The 18483-nt window shown below is 34.4% G+C and overlaps 3 protein-coding genes across 3 annotated transcripts; 1 reads left to right on the top strand and 2 right to left on the bottom strand.

Annotated features, from left to right (window-relative positions):
- The first annotated feature begins 1025 nt into the window (after positions 1-1025).
- LOC132276049 (alpha-galactosidase 1-like) lies at positions 1026-4528 on the top strand. Its single transcript, XM_059777299.1, has 15 exons — positions 1026-1448; positions 1720-1778; positions 1906-1962; positions 2087-2121; positions 2225-2328; positions 2415-2490; positions 2630-2688; positions 2806-2871; positions 2981-3064; positions 3210-3274; positions 3374-3456; positions 3542-3632; positions 3755-3804; positions 3901-4041; positions 4191-4528. The coding sequence occupies exons 1-15, from the start codon at positions 1306-1308 to the stop codon at positions 4281-4283; spliced, it is 1206 nt and encodes a 401-aa protein (XP_059633282.1). The 5' UTR covers positions 1026-1305; the 3' UTR covers positions 4284-4528.
- Positions 4529-5650: 1122 nt separating this feature from the next.
- LOC132278165 (cold-responsive protein kinase 1-like) lies at positions 5651-11332 on the bottom strand. The gene is made up of 7 exons (XM_059779976.1): positions 11209-11332; positions 7892-8128; positions 7668-7798; positions 7153-7366; positions 6826-7057; positions 6154-6304; positions 5651-6041 (listed from the first exon to the last, which is right to left on the bottom strand). Exons 1-7 carry the CDS (start codon positions 11330-11332, stop codon positions 5724-5726), a joined length of 1407 nt encoding a protein of 468 aa, XP_059635959.1. The 3' UTR covers positions 5651-5723.
- Positions 11333-11696: 364 nt separating this feature from the next.
- LOC132278164 (probable E3 ubiquitin-protein ligase ARI3) lies at positions 11697-15006 on the bottom strand. Its single transcript, XM_059779975.1, has 4 exons — positions 14117-15006; positions 14015-14066; positions 12038-12148; positions 11697-11780 (listed from the first exon to the last, which is right to left on the bottom strand). Exons 1-4 carry the CDS (start codon positions 15004-15006, stop codon positions 11697-11699), a joined length of 1137 nt encoding a protein of 378 aa, XP_059635958.1.
- Positions 15007-18483: the final 3477 nt, after the last annotated feature.

Genomic DNA, 18483 nt, shown 5'->3' with positions numbered 1-18483 from the left:
GTATTATTTGGCATAGTTCAGAGTTGCTCCTCGTCGGTCAAAAAGTACACCTTTTCACCCCAATAATTTCTAATATAATATTTTTATTTTGAAAAAAAAAAAAATACATAACAAGATTCTTAAAATATGTATGGCTTTCATGACAGATTTTATTGACTTGATAAGTTGTGAAAAAGGAACTAATTTGTTATTGAGAAATAAATGAAAAGGCCTCATTTGCAAATTTACAATAGATTAGATAGTTTTTGGTCATTTCAAATATTTATTTGCAAAAGTATCAGTAGGTTTTATTTATTTATTTATTTTGTGTGGATCAATTACGTATTCTTCATTATTCATCAATATTTAAGGTTTTAGAAAATTTTGAATTAAAAATTTGTGGAGAATCTTTTAGGATAAAATATAAGAGCATTTTCAATCATTGTGTGTGTGTGTATATATATTTGTATAAATCTAATGTGTTAGGATAAATTTACACAAAGATACTCTAAGATTTGACATATTAGTCGAATAAAATGATAATTTTGCCTTCTCACCACCGTATAAAATCTAAGAGCATCTCTAACTGTTGTGTGTGTATATTTATATGCGTGTGTAAATCTGATGTGCCAGGATAAATTTATATAAAAATTATGAATAACAACATCATTGTTAATGGAATTATGTTAATGTGATTTTGTAAAAGATTTCTAAAACAACGTATATTTTACATAAAAGAATATTTTAACATATAGCTGGACATACTCTAATACTATAATATATTATAACTCACTTTTTTATTGTTCCGAGGAAGTCAAAATAATAAAACCTTCAACAATTTAACCATATATAATTGATCAAAATCTAAAAGAAATATATATATATATATATATATATATATATTCAGCCGCCGTGGATATGGACTAGTCTTTTTAAGGAAAGAAAAAAATAGATAAGTACCAGCTGTAGTGTGGAGAAGGAAAAAAATACTCAAAGGATAAGTTTTTGAAGAAAAGCAGTAATACCGAAGAAGAATATTTAGGTCCAATCTAAAGTTGGATGAACGAAGACTTATCCTTTATCAGTCATTCAAATAAGATTGTACTCCTAGTATTTTAAATTTAAAAGGCTCTGAACACTTTGAAGGGTAGCACAATTATAAATGCCGACAAATATATTATCTCTGTCTAGAATCTACTAGATTAAGAATCACGATACAAGAGTGGACTTATTTTACCCAACACACAGTCACACACAGGAATACACTATATATAGAGAGAGGATTGGTGAGGAGAAGAAACAAGTAGATTGGGGAAGGAAAAAAAAATGGAGAGAGCGTTCATAAATTTCGTATTTTGTGGGCTATTATTACTGATAGGATGTGTTTCATCAACCACAGTGAGAGACTTGGATCCACTCATCAGACGAGATCTGCTGGCCAATGGTCTTGCCAACACTCCTCCAATGGGGTAAATTTTATATATCTCTGTGTGTATGCTTTTCTCTCTATAGTGTCTATACAATATACATACGTATATCTGTGTGTACTCTGTACACAAAACATCACTGCCTCACTGCGACTGGTTTAAAATTTTATTTGTATCTTGTTTACATACACTTTTTTTTTTTTTTTTCCTTTGATTTGCCTTGTAATTTGTTTCCTAGTTCCTCCTTTAACATTGCTAGTATTTAATTTTTTGGGTTTGTTATTTAAGTCAAGATGTTGTATTTTTACTTTAGGTGGAATAGTTGGAATCACTTCAGCTGCAAGATTGATGAGAAAATGATCAAAGAAACAGGTAATTTAGTTACTTTTTGGTCACCCCAACTATTATTATTATTGTTAATGTTATAGTTATTATTAGTTTTATTGTTACTAAAGTTACTATAGTTATTTGTTTAAATTTGTATTTCTTTGTCCCACAGCTGATGCTCTGGTTTCAACTGGTCTTGCTAAGCTTGGATATAAGTATGTCAACATAGGTATATACTCTAATCTTCTTCTCTTTTATTTCTTTCTTTTCTTCTTTTCCCTATTTTTGTTTTCCTTTTAATTATCATTATCAAGAACACCAGTAGCTAATAAACATGTATTTTGCTTCTTTAGATGATTGCTGGGCAGAAATTGCTCGTGACGACAAGGTTTGCCTGTTCTTGTGTTATTTTCTTTTTGGGGAATTGTCATAATTTTTTGTGTCTCATAATTTTGTATGTATAAATTCTGAAATGGGATTTGAATTCTCAGGGTAATCTAGTGCCTAAGAAATCTACATTCCCTTCCGGCATCAAAGCTCTTGCTGATTATGTCCACAACAAGGGCCTTAAGCTAGGAATTTACTCAGATGCAGGGTAACATAACTCTAAACATACAGTGTTTGTTTAATTCATCATTTGAACTGAGTGATGCATGTCTTTAAGCTCTACTTTTTTTGCAGTTATTTTACTTGTAGCCAAACAATGCCTGGTTCACTCGGTCACGAGGAACAAGATGCTAAAACCTTTGCTTCATGGGTATGATTTATAGTGATTTGCTGTTATGAATAGATTCTATAGTAGTAACTTTGTTTATAAACCAATGTACAAGAATTAGAAATTCATCATTTTTTATTACTATCTGGTCTAGCTGTGAAGTAACACACCTACATTACAGGGTATCGATTATTTGAAGTATGACAATTGTTTTAATGATGGGTCAAAGCCAACTGTTCGGTAATTAAATCATTTCTGCCCTAATCCTTAAATATCATCAATTTGTTCTGCAGTTAAATGTTTCAACTTTTTAGTATTTTGTGATAAAATTATTTTCTACTTTTTTACATTATGTAGATACCCTGTGATGACCCGGGCTCTAATGAAAGCAGGCCGTCCCATCTTCTTCTCACTATGTGAATGGTGATTCTATTATTCTGTATTTATGTTTTTCTTGTCGGATCTCAATAAACTCAGTTATGTGCATTTCTTGGTTTGACATACTTTTCTATCTGTTTTGTATATGTATTAGGGGAGACTTGCACCCAGCATTATGGGGAGCTAAAATAGGAAATAGCTGGAGAACTACTGGTGACATTGCTGATACATGGGAGAGGTAGTATTTTATGCTTTTTTGAAGTTTATATTTGTATACAACGCTTTCATCATACATGGGAAAGTTATATGCTTTTTTGAAGTTTATATTTGTATTTAATGTAGTCTTCTAAACTCATCATTTCAACCTCTTCATTCTAAAACAGTATGACCTCTAGAATAGACATGAATGATGTTTATGCTGAACTTGCAAGGCCCGGTGGATGGAATGGTAAGAAATTTCCCATAAATCCCGTACATGCACAATTTGTAGCAAGAATACATTGTTATCATCATATGAGACAAATGCCCTCTGAATCGATTTGAACAGATCCTGACATGCTTGAGGTTGGAAATGGAGGGATGACCAAAGATGAATATATTTCCCATTTTAGTCTATGGGCCATTTCCAAGGTATTGTGGAGGGCTTTACACTTTGGTTTAACAAACCATGTTCCTGTAATCTAAGGCTCCCCTCTCTCTTTTTATTTAATTGCAGGCTCCACTTCTCATTGGTTGTGATGTGAGAAATGCAACAAAAGAGACAATGCAAATTATTTCCAATAGTGAGGTGATTGCTGTAAATCAAGGTAACTACATCTATCAAATGCAGAACTCCATAAATTTGAGTTCCTTTTTTTTATAAAATTAAAATGGTAAAAATCCAACTGTGGTTCTCTGAATAGTTAACTTCATGATCATTTTTAAATAGATGCCCTAGGCGTTCAAGGGAAAAAGGTTAGGATGGAAGGCGACCAGGAGGTAAATTTACTAACATCGTCTCGTTATACATTGTAGCTTGCTCCTTTATGAATGATTTGCAGAGCAAAATATACAATCTGCATTTTCTTTTACCAGGTTTGGGCTGGTCCCCTTTCGGGCTATAGAGTAGCTGTAGTCCTTCAAAACCGAGGTCCTCATCGTATTAACATTACAGCCCGCTGGGATGATATTGGGATTCCTCCCAACAGTGTTGTGGAAGCAAGAGATCTTTGGCTGGTAATTTTTATAACTTACCACTAGCCTTGGGATAGTCTGAGTCTCTCTCTTTTGTTATTGTTCATTACACAAGTGTTCTTGATAAAATGGCACTTGCGTGGAATCATATATCTCATAATGTAACTTCTACTTGTGGTCATCTCATGCAGCACAAAACATTGAAGAAACAATTTGTCGGGCACTTGACAGCCACCATGAATGGTCATGCATGCAAGATGTTTATATTGAAGCCTATTTCTTGAGGTTTGCTAGCAGCAAATGCTTGTGATATTTTCTATGCTTCCCTCCATTCGACTTCACATTGAGTTCAACAGAACAATAAAATGACTATTTTAGTTGGCAATAAAGTTGATTTTCATGGAAATTGAGGTTCCCTTTATTAAATGTTTATATGAATTTTGGTTTTACATTTTGCTGTTTTTCTGTGAAGAACCTGTGTGTCTGAGTTCAATGGTATTGTGAATTTGGTTTTCAATTTACCTATAAATCTGGTATGATGGCATTTTGAGTAACACACCCTAATCAATGACTGAGTTACAATGATACCATGTTTGTAAATTAGTTTTGTTTGTGAAAGCTTTTAGGGAGAGTGGATTCGATACTGGACTAAATTCTCAAAACTGTCAAAGCTAATTTTTGAGCACCACTGTGTTGAAAATTTTTTACATGGTTCGCGTTCTTGAATGAAGTCTATCCAAACCGAATTAGCACTTCTCAGATCAGGCTAGGCCTCTCCGGCTGAGCCGGGCTAGGGTCCCTGGATGCCCTAGCAATTGGCACATAGGGGAGTGGTTGCCGGGCTTTCTCGGCCTGGTAACCTGGGACTATCGATCTCAATCAATCATGTATTCACACATCAATCATGTATTCACACAAATAAATGTGGTAGTTTCAATATTTTTGCTTGTGTGTCTTGTGACTGTCCGGATCAGATGGCTATGATTTCTCACCTATGTTCGACTCTTTGAAGAAAAAGTAGAACTATATGCCTCATTATAATCTTCTGACTACGAGCTACCTCAACCCTAGTGCTGCTTCAACATGCAAATCTCGGTTTGATAGAAAGAATGGAAGAGATGGGAAGAGAAAATGGTACCATCATCATTTTACTAATATATCGCAAATATATAAAATTATTTCCGGGGACAATAATGTCATTTCAAATTTATTTAACAAATATTTTATCCACTTCTCCCCCATTGTTTGCCATGTAATCTGCCATATAAAGTCGAGAGAACAGATGTTTGTTTAGGATTAAATACATAACTCAAACAAAAATAATGACAAGTAATTCAAAAGTTGAATGAATTTAGATGCTAACTTCCGAAATATTTCTCCTCAAACAAATGATATACTAACAAATAAGATTATATTTAACTTGCAAATCGGAAATCAATGTCTTGTAGCAGCATAAAACACACACACACACACAGTTCTCCTGAGGCAACTGCAACCACTGATGGCACAATTTACCTTCTTGCTTCTTACTTCCTTTACATGCTTACATATCTCCTCAATATCCAAAAAGGGATTAAATTTGAAAACTTAAAACTAATTCTACAATTTTTTATTTATTTATTTTTTTTTAAAAAAAAACCGTACATACCCAAGCATCATATCACAAAATTATAAATGCTTTATCGTTCTGGAAGATCCATAGTATGAAATCAAAATCCTTAAAATTAGATTGAAGATTGAGGAATTGAAAGAGATTCACTCTGAGAAGGGAAAGCCTCTGATATTGTATCCCAAGACAGTTTCTCATCCCTCCTTCCCCTTCGATCCAAGAAAGCCGGTCTCATTGGCGTTCCAACCATTTCTGCCTTGCATGTTAATATAGCTACAATCTCCGACATGGGTGGTCGTAGGTTCGCGTGGGGCTGAAGGCATAACAAGGCCACATGAATTGCTTGCAAAACATCTCTCTCCACAAATCCATCTTCTTGCATTTTTGGATCAACCAAATCAATCACCTTTGACCTCTCATACAACTTCCATGCCTAATACAACAAAATTAACAAAAAATCATTGACAATTACACTCTACCTAAGACGGGAAAAAAAAAAAAAAAAAATCTATATATGAAGTTTTCTGAGAAGGTAAAAGACATACATATTCGGGGAGGTATTGTCTTTCAGCTTCCAAAGTAAGATCTGTGTTTCTCCTGCAGCCGATAATTTCAAGAAGAAGAACTCCAAAACTATATATGTCAGCCTTTTCCGATAATTCCCCTCTAATGGCATACTCAGGTGCTGTATAACCTCTGGGAAGAAGGTAAAATGAAAAGGAAATTATGATCAGATGACCTTAAAACAAGTAATAAAATCCAGAATTATGAAAAATTGCTTAGAGTAAACCATTCCAGATTATATCATTCAAAAGCACCTTTGTCTGAACTATAGCATATTCTTCAACTTCAGTTTGGAACACATTTTATGCCAGCATGAAAAATGAATATTCAAAAACATTTGAAGATTTTTACAGTTTTGGAGGTTTTACTGTCACATTTTATCAAAGAAGGTGGTTTCCTTTTCTAGATTCATCACCACATGAATTGCTAATTGTCTTGAGGTGTTAAACAACCTTTTTTTTTTAATAAATAAATGTTCAAAAATTTCAGAGGCTGGTTTTATAACTTCTGTCATAAAACAAAAAAAAAAAAAAAAAAAATTGAATTTATTTTTGTTATGAAGAATTAAATCGAAACTGCATTAGTAGTCTGCTTAGCTGATTTTGCAAAAACCATTCACTTCATATGAAAAGACTATCAGGAAAAAGACTTACAAAGTTCCTGCAAATGTAGTGCTGAGATAAGCTTGATCTTCAGGAAAGAATCTGGCTAGGCCGAAATCTCCAATCCTCGGTTGAAACTTGTCATCGAGAAGAATATTACTAGCTTTGATATCTCTGTGAACAATCCTGAGGTGTGAATCCTCATGAAGGTATTGCAATCCTCGAGCAATGCCAAGAATAATTTGGAATCGGGCGTTCCAATTCAGGAACCGATCACTTTTCCCTGCATCATGTGAGATTTATAGTACTTAATCCAAGTAAAAAAAAAAATTAACTCTAGAGAGTACTTTGGCTGAAACTTTGAAATAATAATGATACCGTGTACTATGAGGTCCAAACTCCTATTCTCCATGTATTCATACACAAGCAACCTTTGAGCTCCATCTGAGCAACATCCGAGAAGGCGAACCAGGTTCTTGTGTTGTATGCTGGTGATCATCCTCACCTCTGCAAGGAATTCCGATTCTCCTTGCTGGGACATGTCAAGAGATAGTTTCTTCACTGCAACCATCCTCCCATCTTCCAACTTCCCCTATGGAAAGAAAAAAAAAAAAAAAAATTATAGTATCCTTATTAATGTAAAACAATGAAATGGACCTAATCATGAAAAAAATACTTTTACCCTCCTACAATATCGACTGATAAAATGCTGAATTAATTAGTTTCAACTTTTAATATGAAGACCATAATTGATCCTCCACAGTCATTGATCGAGTCATCCAAAATCTTATAGTTAAAGTATGATTTCGAACACATATCTAACATGTAAATGGCTGAGTACAAAAATAAAATGTAAACTTCATCAAAGAACTTGGATTATTCAGTATTAATACCCGATACACTGGCCCGAATCCACCTCTTCCCAGGAGATTATTGTTGTGGAAGTTCTTAGTTGCCTTCTTTAGTGTCTGGTAGTTAAAGTAGCTTATTGTTCGTAGATTCCCGCTAAAAAGATCAGTTGCTGCTGCAGTAGAATAAGAGAGAAGCTAGATAATATAATGTGGTGTAATAAAAGTTGGTTTTCTGATCAATTCTCACACATAAGCCAGTTCCTTACCTGGCCGCTTTTTAGTTTTCAGTACAAACTGTTTCAACTCTGCTGGTTTGATAATTTTCCGAAAGACAAATAAGAGGATCACAAGTATTAGGAGCACAATTATCCCACCAAGGAAAAAGAATAAGGCCGGTGAAGAAGACATGTGAGCTGGAGAGCTTTGTATTTGTAACGCCGGCGAAGAAGACTTCTGAACTGACGAGGTTTTTGTTCCAAGTATAGAGGGTGAAGGACAGATCACTGCATGTACAATTCATGAAAAATTACTTTTTATCGAGCTGAATTAGAATCAGAACTTATAAATTTATAATTAGATGTAAAACCTTTTTGTCATGCCTAAATTTTATGAATAGATATACTTTTTATATTCTTTTTCTTTTTTTTCTCAAAAGGCTCCCATATTCTTCAAAACCAGATTCGAAGTTGTGATCAACTAGCTTCGATCAACTCCAATATAGGAGAAAGAAAAAGAAAAGGCTTTAAAAAAAAACACAGAGGGGTAGAGAGCCGTTAAAATTTGAAAGAATCAAACCCACCATACACAAGTGTTAAAATGCCAATTGCTCCGAAAGCTTAAGTTGTAAGAAAATGGACCCAACAATGTATATTAAGCTCTAACACTCCCCCTCACTGGCAACCCTGTCATGCACGTGACGAGGCAAACAAATCAAAGCAAGAACAAAACAAGGCGCAAACTTGCACACCATATTGGGTAACAAATACAGAGAAGGCCAGATACCATAATTTACGACACTCCTAGAACCAAATCTTTGGAATCATATAATAAGACTGCTAATTGACCCAAAAGCTTGAGGTGAGGTCTATGCATATTTGTTAGAGACTGAGTTTAACCATGCATGTCAAACTCCACATCTTGCACATGGCGAGGCAAAAGATTAGAACAAGTGCAAACTTGCACACCAAATTGGGAACAAATTCATACACGTACGAATCTGGATCCCCCTCATTTGGACGGGATCTAGATTGTTAGTGTAACACATTACGTCGTAGTGCAACACATACATAAAAAAGTTGTTGTTGCATACGCGATGTAGTGTAATTGTTGCATAAACGATGTAATGAGCATAGAATGCCGTGAAGGATGAAGTGGCACGCGCGTGGGATCCAGGTTCATACATGTACGCTTGAACCACCAACTCCCCAATAAATACCATGTTAGACCACTAATTGCTCCAAAAGTTTAAGCTATTAGAAATTGGACTCAACAGTGTATATCAGGCTCCCACAAAATTAAAAGTATGATATTTAGATTTGCATTATTAATCCAATTATCATGTCATTTGGTATTTTGGATTTGGAATTGAAGGCGCCGATTTGGTGCCGCGAAACATAGGTGTATACAATTAACATTAAGTGCAGTACTATCACAAGTTCTTGCAGTTTATTTATGATTAGAATTATAGAAATCAATTTATGAGTCATCTGATCACCAAATAAAGGTTGTTGCAACATATATAATATAAATAAATAAATAAATATATATATATATATATATATATATATATATATATATATATGCATATATAAATGATCATATGATATTTCAATACTTAATTGCGTAACTAATGAATCCAGATACATACATGCATAGGTATATGTACATACACCTATTAGTGTTATATATGCGAGTGTAAATCGTTATTGTTTAGTTATTAAGTGTATCATCATCTATAAACATATATATATATATATATATATATATGACAGAGACATGCAATTGATGAAGTCTACACAGGGATCAGAGTTGAAAGTCAATTAGTGGAGCGAAGTGGTAGTAAGAGGTCATACCTTCTTTCAGTGCTAAACCGCGCATATTTTCCACTGACTACTGATCAAAAATGAAGGATGAGAGAGAGAGAGGGGGGTTACTGGTGAAATGGAGGGAAGCACATGGGAATGATCGATGGACGCGGCGGAATCTAATTTCGGACAATTCAAAGGAAAATGAAACGATGGATACAATGATATATACACACACACACACCATCTAAATGTGGACTAGTCACTAGACGGCTATAATATTTATTTATTGCTAAAACATAACCTTCTCTAACTTCAGGTTGCATGTTTGGTGATGTTAAGGCACCATTTTCCGTAAGAAATTAAAAAAAAAAAAAAAAAAATGTAAAACTGTTTTTACACATTTTCTCAATGTGTGCTGCTAATATTTAATTGCGGATATAGAGTTAAATGTAATAAAGAGAGAAAAAAAAAAAAATAAAGTATAGAGGAATGGGCCTTTTTGGTTTGGACGTCTTGCGTGGACTTTCACTGTTGGGTCAAAATGGGCCTTCTTTTTCCATTCCTTCATAACTCGTACCACGTTTGATCATGCGTGCAACCCATACCTTTTCTGCCCAAAGTTGATTGTATTTCATATGAACCCAAACAAAACCAAATACCATACAATTACAACGGGTTAATAGATATATATATATATATTTTGGTGCAAATTAAATGTTCACTATCTCTTTAGATTCAGATCGAATTTTAAAGAACTATGTAGCAAGGAGTAGCCAAGGACCAAGTCTGATCACAAACCAAAATGTAAAAAAAAATCGCTAATTAGTCATTTAAACTGATCAATCTACAAATTTTAATTTGAACCAAACAACATAATATGTAGCATAGACATAAAATCACTCACTAAAAATAAATGTGGATCAAAGTAGGGACGCTTTTTCCCACAAAATTCTAACATTAGGTTTTAAGCCAAAAACATTAGCTTTTGGCTCTGTGATGGTTGAAGAGAAAAATGTTTACAGGAGCATAGATTTTACCTATATAGTGTTCTTCCCAGTGACACTACCAAAATTGCACCTGTTTCAATCTAGAACAACATATATTTTCAGCTTGTTCCACAGACCTATGGACTGGGGAAAGTATTTCCCAACACAAAGTTACCGATACCATTTTCATTTCTTCAAACTAAGCCAAAATCTGCCATGTGAACCACAAACAAGCTTACCCCGAACTAAACTCAATTCCTCAAGGCAAGTAATAATCACTACTCTCAATGTTTAGTCACAATTCTAAGTGTAGAAATTTAACTTGTGGAACGTAGCAGTTTAACTCGTGGCTGCTAATGATGATGACAAAAAATATGATCATAAATAGTAATAAACTGAAGAAACAAAAAATAGCATATCTAATTTTCCTCAAGCTCATTGCAAAGCTACTGAAGTTCACAAGATGAACTAACATATATCAAAACGAGCTCATTAGCATTAACGCCAAAGGAAGGGCTTGAAATACCTACATAATGTATAATGTATGTAGGTAGCTTGAATCAAGGAAACAATGACTAAATGTAATGACGGCTGATCCTCCTTTGGAGGATGCCTGCAACCGTTTTCCAGAAGCTGTTTCTTCTGGTTTTGGAGGAGCATCAAGCTGAGATGAGGCTAAAGCGCACCAATCCATACCACCGGATCAACAGAAGTCAATCCTTCTCTTTCGTATAGTTGATTTAACAAGGAAGACTACGAAGTATTGCTAAATAGAAGGATTAATTTGAACCTTTTTTGCTAATAAGAGTTGCCATTGGACCCTCATAACTGATTTTGCTAAACCAACCTCTTACTAATAAGGAGTACTGACTTTATATAGGAATTCTGGGAGAATTCTTGAAATTTCTACATCTACAGAACCATTGATATGTTCATCTACTCACCATACCTACTTTTCCTTCCTATCACCGACTTTGAGTAGCTGTTCGTTCTACCAGTACTAACAAACTATATCCACTGTGGTAAAGATTAAACTAGACTACCATTCAAAATATGACCTACAAAATGTGGCTAACCAAATTACCCTTTAATTTTTCCACAAGACACTCAACACCAAGACTGAAGCAACGCTGAGATATAAACTGCACGTGGCAATATAAAATTAAATGTGAGACGCTCAAAACTCAAAAACCATATATACTTAAGGAAATAAAGACAGACCAGCTCGAGCAATTAGGAGAAAAACAAAACAGAGTCAAATCCTCTAGTTGAGAATTTTTATACAGTGGCTAGACCCAGGTCATTGGAATGCAGTACATGCTGTTTCTCATCACAATGGAGCTTAGACTCATACCACTCTAGAGGTGTTGGCACATGCCATGAGCATGCATTAACTGACCTTGTGATTTCCATTCCTCTCTTCTTCAGTCTTCATGCCACATCCATCAACCAACAACACCATTAAATGGCCAGATGACTGAAGAATTATGCTTTCTAGATGACTAACAATCTTTAAAAAAAAAAAAAAAAATAGATTACCTGACAAGATCATTTCAGATATGCAATATCATGTCTTATAGAGTGGCATGAATAAAGCTTGACATTTCATGGGGATGAAAAGCTATTCAGTCTACCAAACGTGGAAACACCATATATGCATTACTTTATGCTATTACATTTCTCTTTCGGAAATTTATGCTATTACATTTTTGCAAAAGCTTAGAGGCAAAAAATTCGAGGGCAAAGGTAAATAAGGGATCTACCTCAATCATTTAGAAGTCCACACCCGTACTCACACAAGACCACCACCGTAACTAGCAAGACATTTCTCTTTTCATCCTGAGCCACAAAAAGAGATGACATTTCACTAGGGTAAAGGCTCAAGTAGATTTTGATCCTTTATAATTTCATTTATGAAGACGGTGCAATTTTACTCCACAAATGGGATGCTGGCAGAAGATTAAATATGACAATAATTGTACTCTTTCAATAATTAATCAAGGATCAGGTCAGAAGAGAAATAAATGCATTTCAAGTATGCCATTTTTCGCACAAATCACATTTGAACTGCCTCCAAGACGATACTAACATTCCAGATGTAGTTTCCATTCTGATTTGATCTTCAATAATTGTCTAATATATAAGCTACCAATATTTCCATTTGATGCACCACATTGTGCAATACTTACAAAAAAAATGCACCACATTGTGCACTAGTTACGAAAAAAAATGCACCACATCGTGCACTACTTATCAAAAAAATGCACCACATTGTGCACTACTTATCAAAAAAATGCACCACAATGTGCACTAGTATTTCTACATTTACCCTGGGGATGAGATCACATGAGTATCTAGGAGGACTTAGTGCTTGCAATTGTCACAGTAGTGTGATTTCATATGTTTTCCGCAGTTGTAACAGAAAGTGTATTTACATCTGCAATCATACACAAGGGGAATAAGTGAATAAATATGGTAAAAGATAATATAAACAATGAAAATTATTCTATCAAAAGTTAGTCCTTGGATAAAAAGTTGTGATCCATGCTTGCCAACGACCTCAATTAGACGCTAATGTTGTGTTTGGCGGAAAGAAAGAAGGGGAAGTGAGAAGGATATAGTTTTGATAGTTTGGTAGAAAAGAAAGAGGAGGGGCCTTTTCCTCCAGAGCCACCGTATTCATTCTTCCCAAAGTGGAAGAAAAAGGAGAGGAAAGTCTCCCCCCACATTTTTCTAGAATAAAAAAGGGGTGTATTCCGTTGATATGTAATCTTGCAATGGTGAAATTGTAAACTATCCTTCCTTCCTCCTTTCCTACATCCCCTTCCTTCTTTAAATATTTCCTCGCACAAATTGAAGCGTAAGGTTTTTATAGGTTGTAAGCTAAAGTCATATCACAGTTGTGTCACACAGGAACTAGGAAGATATGAAATTAATATAAATCTGAGAAAGCTAAAAAACAACATCAGGATTAAGAACAAGATTATACTCCATCAAGCTTCCTATGCAAAATTAGAACACATCTCTCCTTAATAATAACAAAATTTTGACTGAATTCATCAGAACCGCTCAAGTAAGTAGCACCAAATACAGCCCCCAAGAAGCTGTAAACATGATATCCTAATGCTTAAAGTAGCTCCCCAGATACAATTATAACCACATTGTGCAAGCAAGCAGAGCTCATCAACAACATATGTCAATTTAATGAGCAAAAACATGTAGCCCAGATAAAACTGCTGCAACCCCCTTCACATGTAGGTTGACACCACATGAAAGGCAGATAAACAAAGAGGAATGCCTTCATGTTTACTAAAGGGGTAGCCCAGTGCACGAGGCTCCCGCCAATGTGAGGAGGGTTTGATGCACGCAACCTTACCTCCGTATGTGTGGAGAGGCTGCTTGAGTTCGCTGACAGACTCAAAACCCATCTACATGAGTTTCATATAAAATGGACAAAACAGAAGATAGACTAACCAACCTGCATAGCATGAACAGACAGCCTTCAGATCTCTCAACATAGAATCTGCACTTGGGACACCTAATCCACTTCTTGTTCTTAGCAAGCTGCATCAACATAATATCCTCCCTCTCTCTCTCATTCTTGTTCAATTTCTGAAAATCCGCACACTCAATCCCCAGATGCCAAGCCACCTTACACTGCGCACAAAACAACCTGTGGCAATAGGGACACTCCGATTGAATAATAACCTCTCCATTTTCTGGGTCATCGATCAAAAGCGCCGAACAATCCTTGAAAGGGCAGTAAAATTTCTCAGACCCAAGAATCACTGCCTCGCAGAGAGCACTTCCCCACCGATCAAACACCTCCGGTGGCAAAATGGGTCGGCAATGCTCGGGCTCCAAAAGCCCTTCACAGCCCGAAACAGGGCATCCAATCAGCGTGATGTTTTCTTGTAGCTTAGAAGCCACATACTTGATCATACAGTCAGAACAGTATGAATGTGAACAACCCATTATGCGAAATGACTCGTTGAATGACTTTGGCTCAACACAGATTTCACACATAAAGGTACTAGTATAAACGGCATCACCAGAAGGATTTGAATTTGAGTGAGAAGACTCCCCAGTTTCGGCGATTGTAAAGGTCTTTTTTCTTCTCTTCGGATTGGGCGTCCGTGAAGCTATGACTTTAACATCATCGTCGTCAGTTGGGTATTCGTTAGATACGTCGATGATCCTTCTTCTAGATCCATTGGGTGCTGGGAAGGAGAGAGAGGCGGCGATTGCGAGATGGAGGTCTCTGTCCTCAGAGTACTGCTCAACTGAGATATAATTGTGATAATATAGCAGTGTCATATCATCGTCTTCGTCATCGATATTCACTATACCTGTAGCTGACATGCCCATTTTCTCAGGTGGTGATTGCAGCGCGATGATTATAGTTGGCTTGCTTTCTTCGTCTTCGTGTTGTTCATGGTGGCTCTCTGGCTCTGGCTCTAGCTCTGGCTCTGGCTCCCGTTCTGGTGGTGGAAATGGTGTTTATATTGGCTAGGGTGGTCGTCAGCTTCTCTGTCGTGCCATTACTGTTGCGATTGGTTTTCAAAACTCTTCTTCGCCTTTTCATCATTATATCCTGTGTGTGTGAATTCAGAAAGCAAATGAAAAGCAGATCTTTGTTAGAAATCTTTTAAATTTTGGTAATCTTCTATTCTCACATTTCCCAACGGAAACTTAGGGCTACAGGTCTGTGAACTGGATCATTCAAATTTCAAATCCTTTAATATGGGTGTGATGATTAGCCAACCCAAAAACTACCTCTGTCTCAAGAAAACAGTGACCTTAATAAGGATGGTCGTGTTAATTTAATTTAATTTGTGTGAGTCACGACTTTTTTGAAATGAGATTTTTATGGCACAAATGAATATTAGTTTAGGGTGGTGTTTGAAATTTTAGTACTTCACTTAATTTTAAATGTACAATTATTACTTATATATGAAAAAAAATTATTGGACAGATTTCATTCAAATTGCAACTTTACACTTCATCTTTTATACTACCTTGTCCTATTTTAAATGTCTATTTTAAAAACTGTGACACAAATATAAAATACTAATCTTAATTGAGAGGTGAACAAGGCACACAACTAACCCTAGATTGAGAGATGGGCAAGACAAAACAATTTGCAATATTGATTTTTTTGGGTGACATTTTTGTTTTTCATTCTCTCATTAATTCTTCCCAAAAATAAATAATCCCTTTCTTATTATTTGACTTATTCATTTGGCTAATTCTTTCAAAAAATATAAATCCACTTCAATTGTGATAAAATTACCTAGTTTATTTTTGTAATCTTTTAGCATTTGAGTAATGATACTCCATATCGAATACTTGCAGTGAATTGTCTAATCGAATAATTTTTAATTAACTATTTATACTAAATACAATTAAATAGGGTTTTACTTCTTTATTTGTTGTATAATTGACCAATTAAAAAAATAGGTCTAGTAATTCACTGTATGTATTCAATGCAACAATTATTTTTCTTAAAATAAATATCAAATGAAAAAACTCCATTTATAAGTATCACTTAAAACTTCTCAATTTATAAGTGTCACTTAAAATTTCAGCACTTGAAATCAATGTCTTAAATGACCTAAGGCCTTGTTGGGATTGCTTTCAATTTTAAATTTTGAGTTTAAAAAGGGAAAACCACATGTTAGGACCTTAAAAAACAAAATGGTTTATTTTTTAAAATTAATATTTCACTTTAGTTGAATTAACTAAAATAATTACATATGCATCAATAATTATTATTCAGACCCAAAATACCCTCCAAACTTTTAATATCAAAATACTAAATTATTCTCCTTAAATCAAGTACTTTATAGAAATAATTTTTTTAATTGTTAACTTTGAACCATATTCTTATAACTTTTGTATATGAGAACTTAACAAATAATAAATAAATAAAAAATCAAAATAGTAAAAAACCTGGACAAAAGAGTTAAAAAAAAAAACCCCATAAATTATACCATTATTGCGTAATGTCCCTTCACTATTTTTGAGAGTAAACTAACCCACGGTAGAAATGTTGCATGTTACCCCATATTGCCTCCCTTGGACAACACTATCCGGCAGTCGGAGGTCACTTTCAGACCGGCATAGGGGCACAATTACTTATTTATCCTTATTTATTAATTTATAATAAAAATAAAAAACATAATATATATAAAATACCAATAATACCCTCAGAATATTTAATTTTTTTCTTCATCTTCCCCGCAGCCGGCGACTGTACGCGCCACCGACGATGACAACCTTGCTGTGAGAGCCAAGACACCAACAAAGGAGCTTAGTCCAAGAAATAAAAAAAAATAAAAAATAAAAAATAAAAATAAAAAATAAAAAATGAAAATTAAAGCAAAAGCTATTTGCTCACCATACCCAAGATGTAGGATTTGTAAAGCAACCCAAACAGGGCATTAAATAAACAAAGAATTGAAGAAAATATTTGGAAAAACCAACTGAGATTCATCCACCATGCCATCGCGGCACCTCCATCCCAACCAGGGCCAGCTCGACCCTTAGGCGACTTAGGCGGTCGCCTAAGGTCCCAACTAATAAGAAGGTCCCTAAAAGTATTCTTTCCTTTTTGTATTAGACTTCTTAAAATTTTTATTTCATTTATATGTTAGGCCCTAAAATTATTATTTCAACTTCTAAACATTTTATTTCCTTTCATTATTAGATAACCGAGCCAATAAGAAGCCCCCTAAAATTATTATTTTCTTGCTTTATTAGACTTTTTAAAATTTTTATTTCCTTATATTATTAAGTCCCTAAAATTATTATTTTATCTTTCTGAGTTCCTAACATATTTATTTCCTTATATTATTAAGTCTAACTAATTGTAACTATTTCCTTACTATAAGGCCCTAAAATTATTACTTCCTTACTGTATATTATTATTGTTATTATTATTACTCCTATTATTTACAATATATATATATTGCCGGGTTAACAATATATTATAAATTTCTTTATTTTATTATATTATTATACTCGTAGTTAAAAAAATTTGATTAATTCTAAAATTTTCATTTCACTTTCTATCAAAATTCACATATCTATTCCTTATCTAATTTTTTTTCCTCCTCCCCCTTCTTCCACGTTTCTATTGAATATATATTTAACTAATAGTTAAAGCTAAAAAAAAATTAACTAATAATTGTTGAAACTAATTTTTAAATAAATTAAAAATAATACAATAGTGAAAAAAAAATATTATTTACTTAGATTTGTGTTGCACTACTCTCAAATAATTTTATTTAAATAATATTATTAATACATTAAGAAGTCATTTTTATAATTTTTACCTGGGCCTCAAATTATATTGAGCTGTCTTGATCCCACCCATGGCCTTAGCCGCTGCCACCACACCACAATGACCAAAATTATCTCTTAAATTTTTGTAAATTATTAGAAAGATTGTCAGATGTTTTAAATTTGAAAAGTAAGTTCATGAATGTAAAGAAAGATGGGTCTGCAGAGGTGCGGTGACGAAGGAGAAGGAAAATGGGTGTGCAGAGCTTCGGTTAGACAGAGAGAGAAAGGAGAGAGGGAGAGTAAACTATGCCTCGATATTTAAAAAATAATAAAAATCTAAAGTCAGCAGCGGCTGCTGACATGTGGCAACTGTGCAATTCTCTTAGTAGCAAATGGGGGCTATAAAGTCATATTGAAGGGCATTTTGGCCATTAATTGAAAAAACTAAAGGCCCGTGGCCCACGATTACCGAAAAGTGCTCCCCAAGTGGCAATATACAACATTTTTATAGTTGAAGGGTTAATTTGTTCTCAAAAAATAGTTTAAGGGGCAATATGT

Source organism: Cornus florida, unplaced genomic scaffold, assembly GCF_030987335.1.
Source record: "Cornus florida cultivar Cherokee Brave unplaced genomic scaffold, ASM3098733v1 CherokeeBrave_3.0.0_Hap2_Chr10, whole genome shotgun sequence".
Classification (NCBI taxonomy): domain Eukaryota; kingdom Viridiplantae; phylum Streptophyta; class Magnoliopsida; order Cornales; family Cornaceae; genus Cornus; species Cornus florida.
Note: the sequence above shows the minus strand (reverse complement) of the source record. Positions and strands in the feature narration are given on the sequence as shown.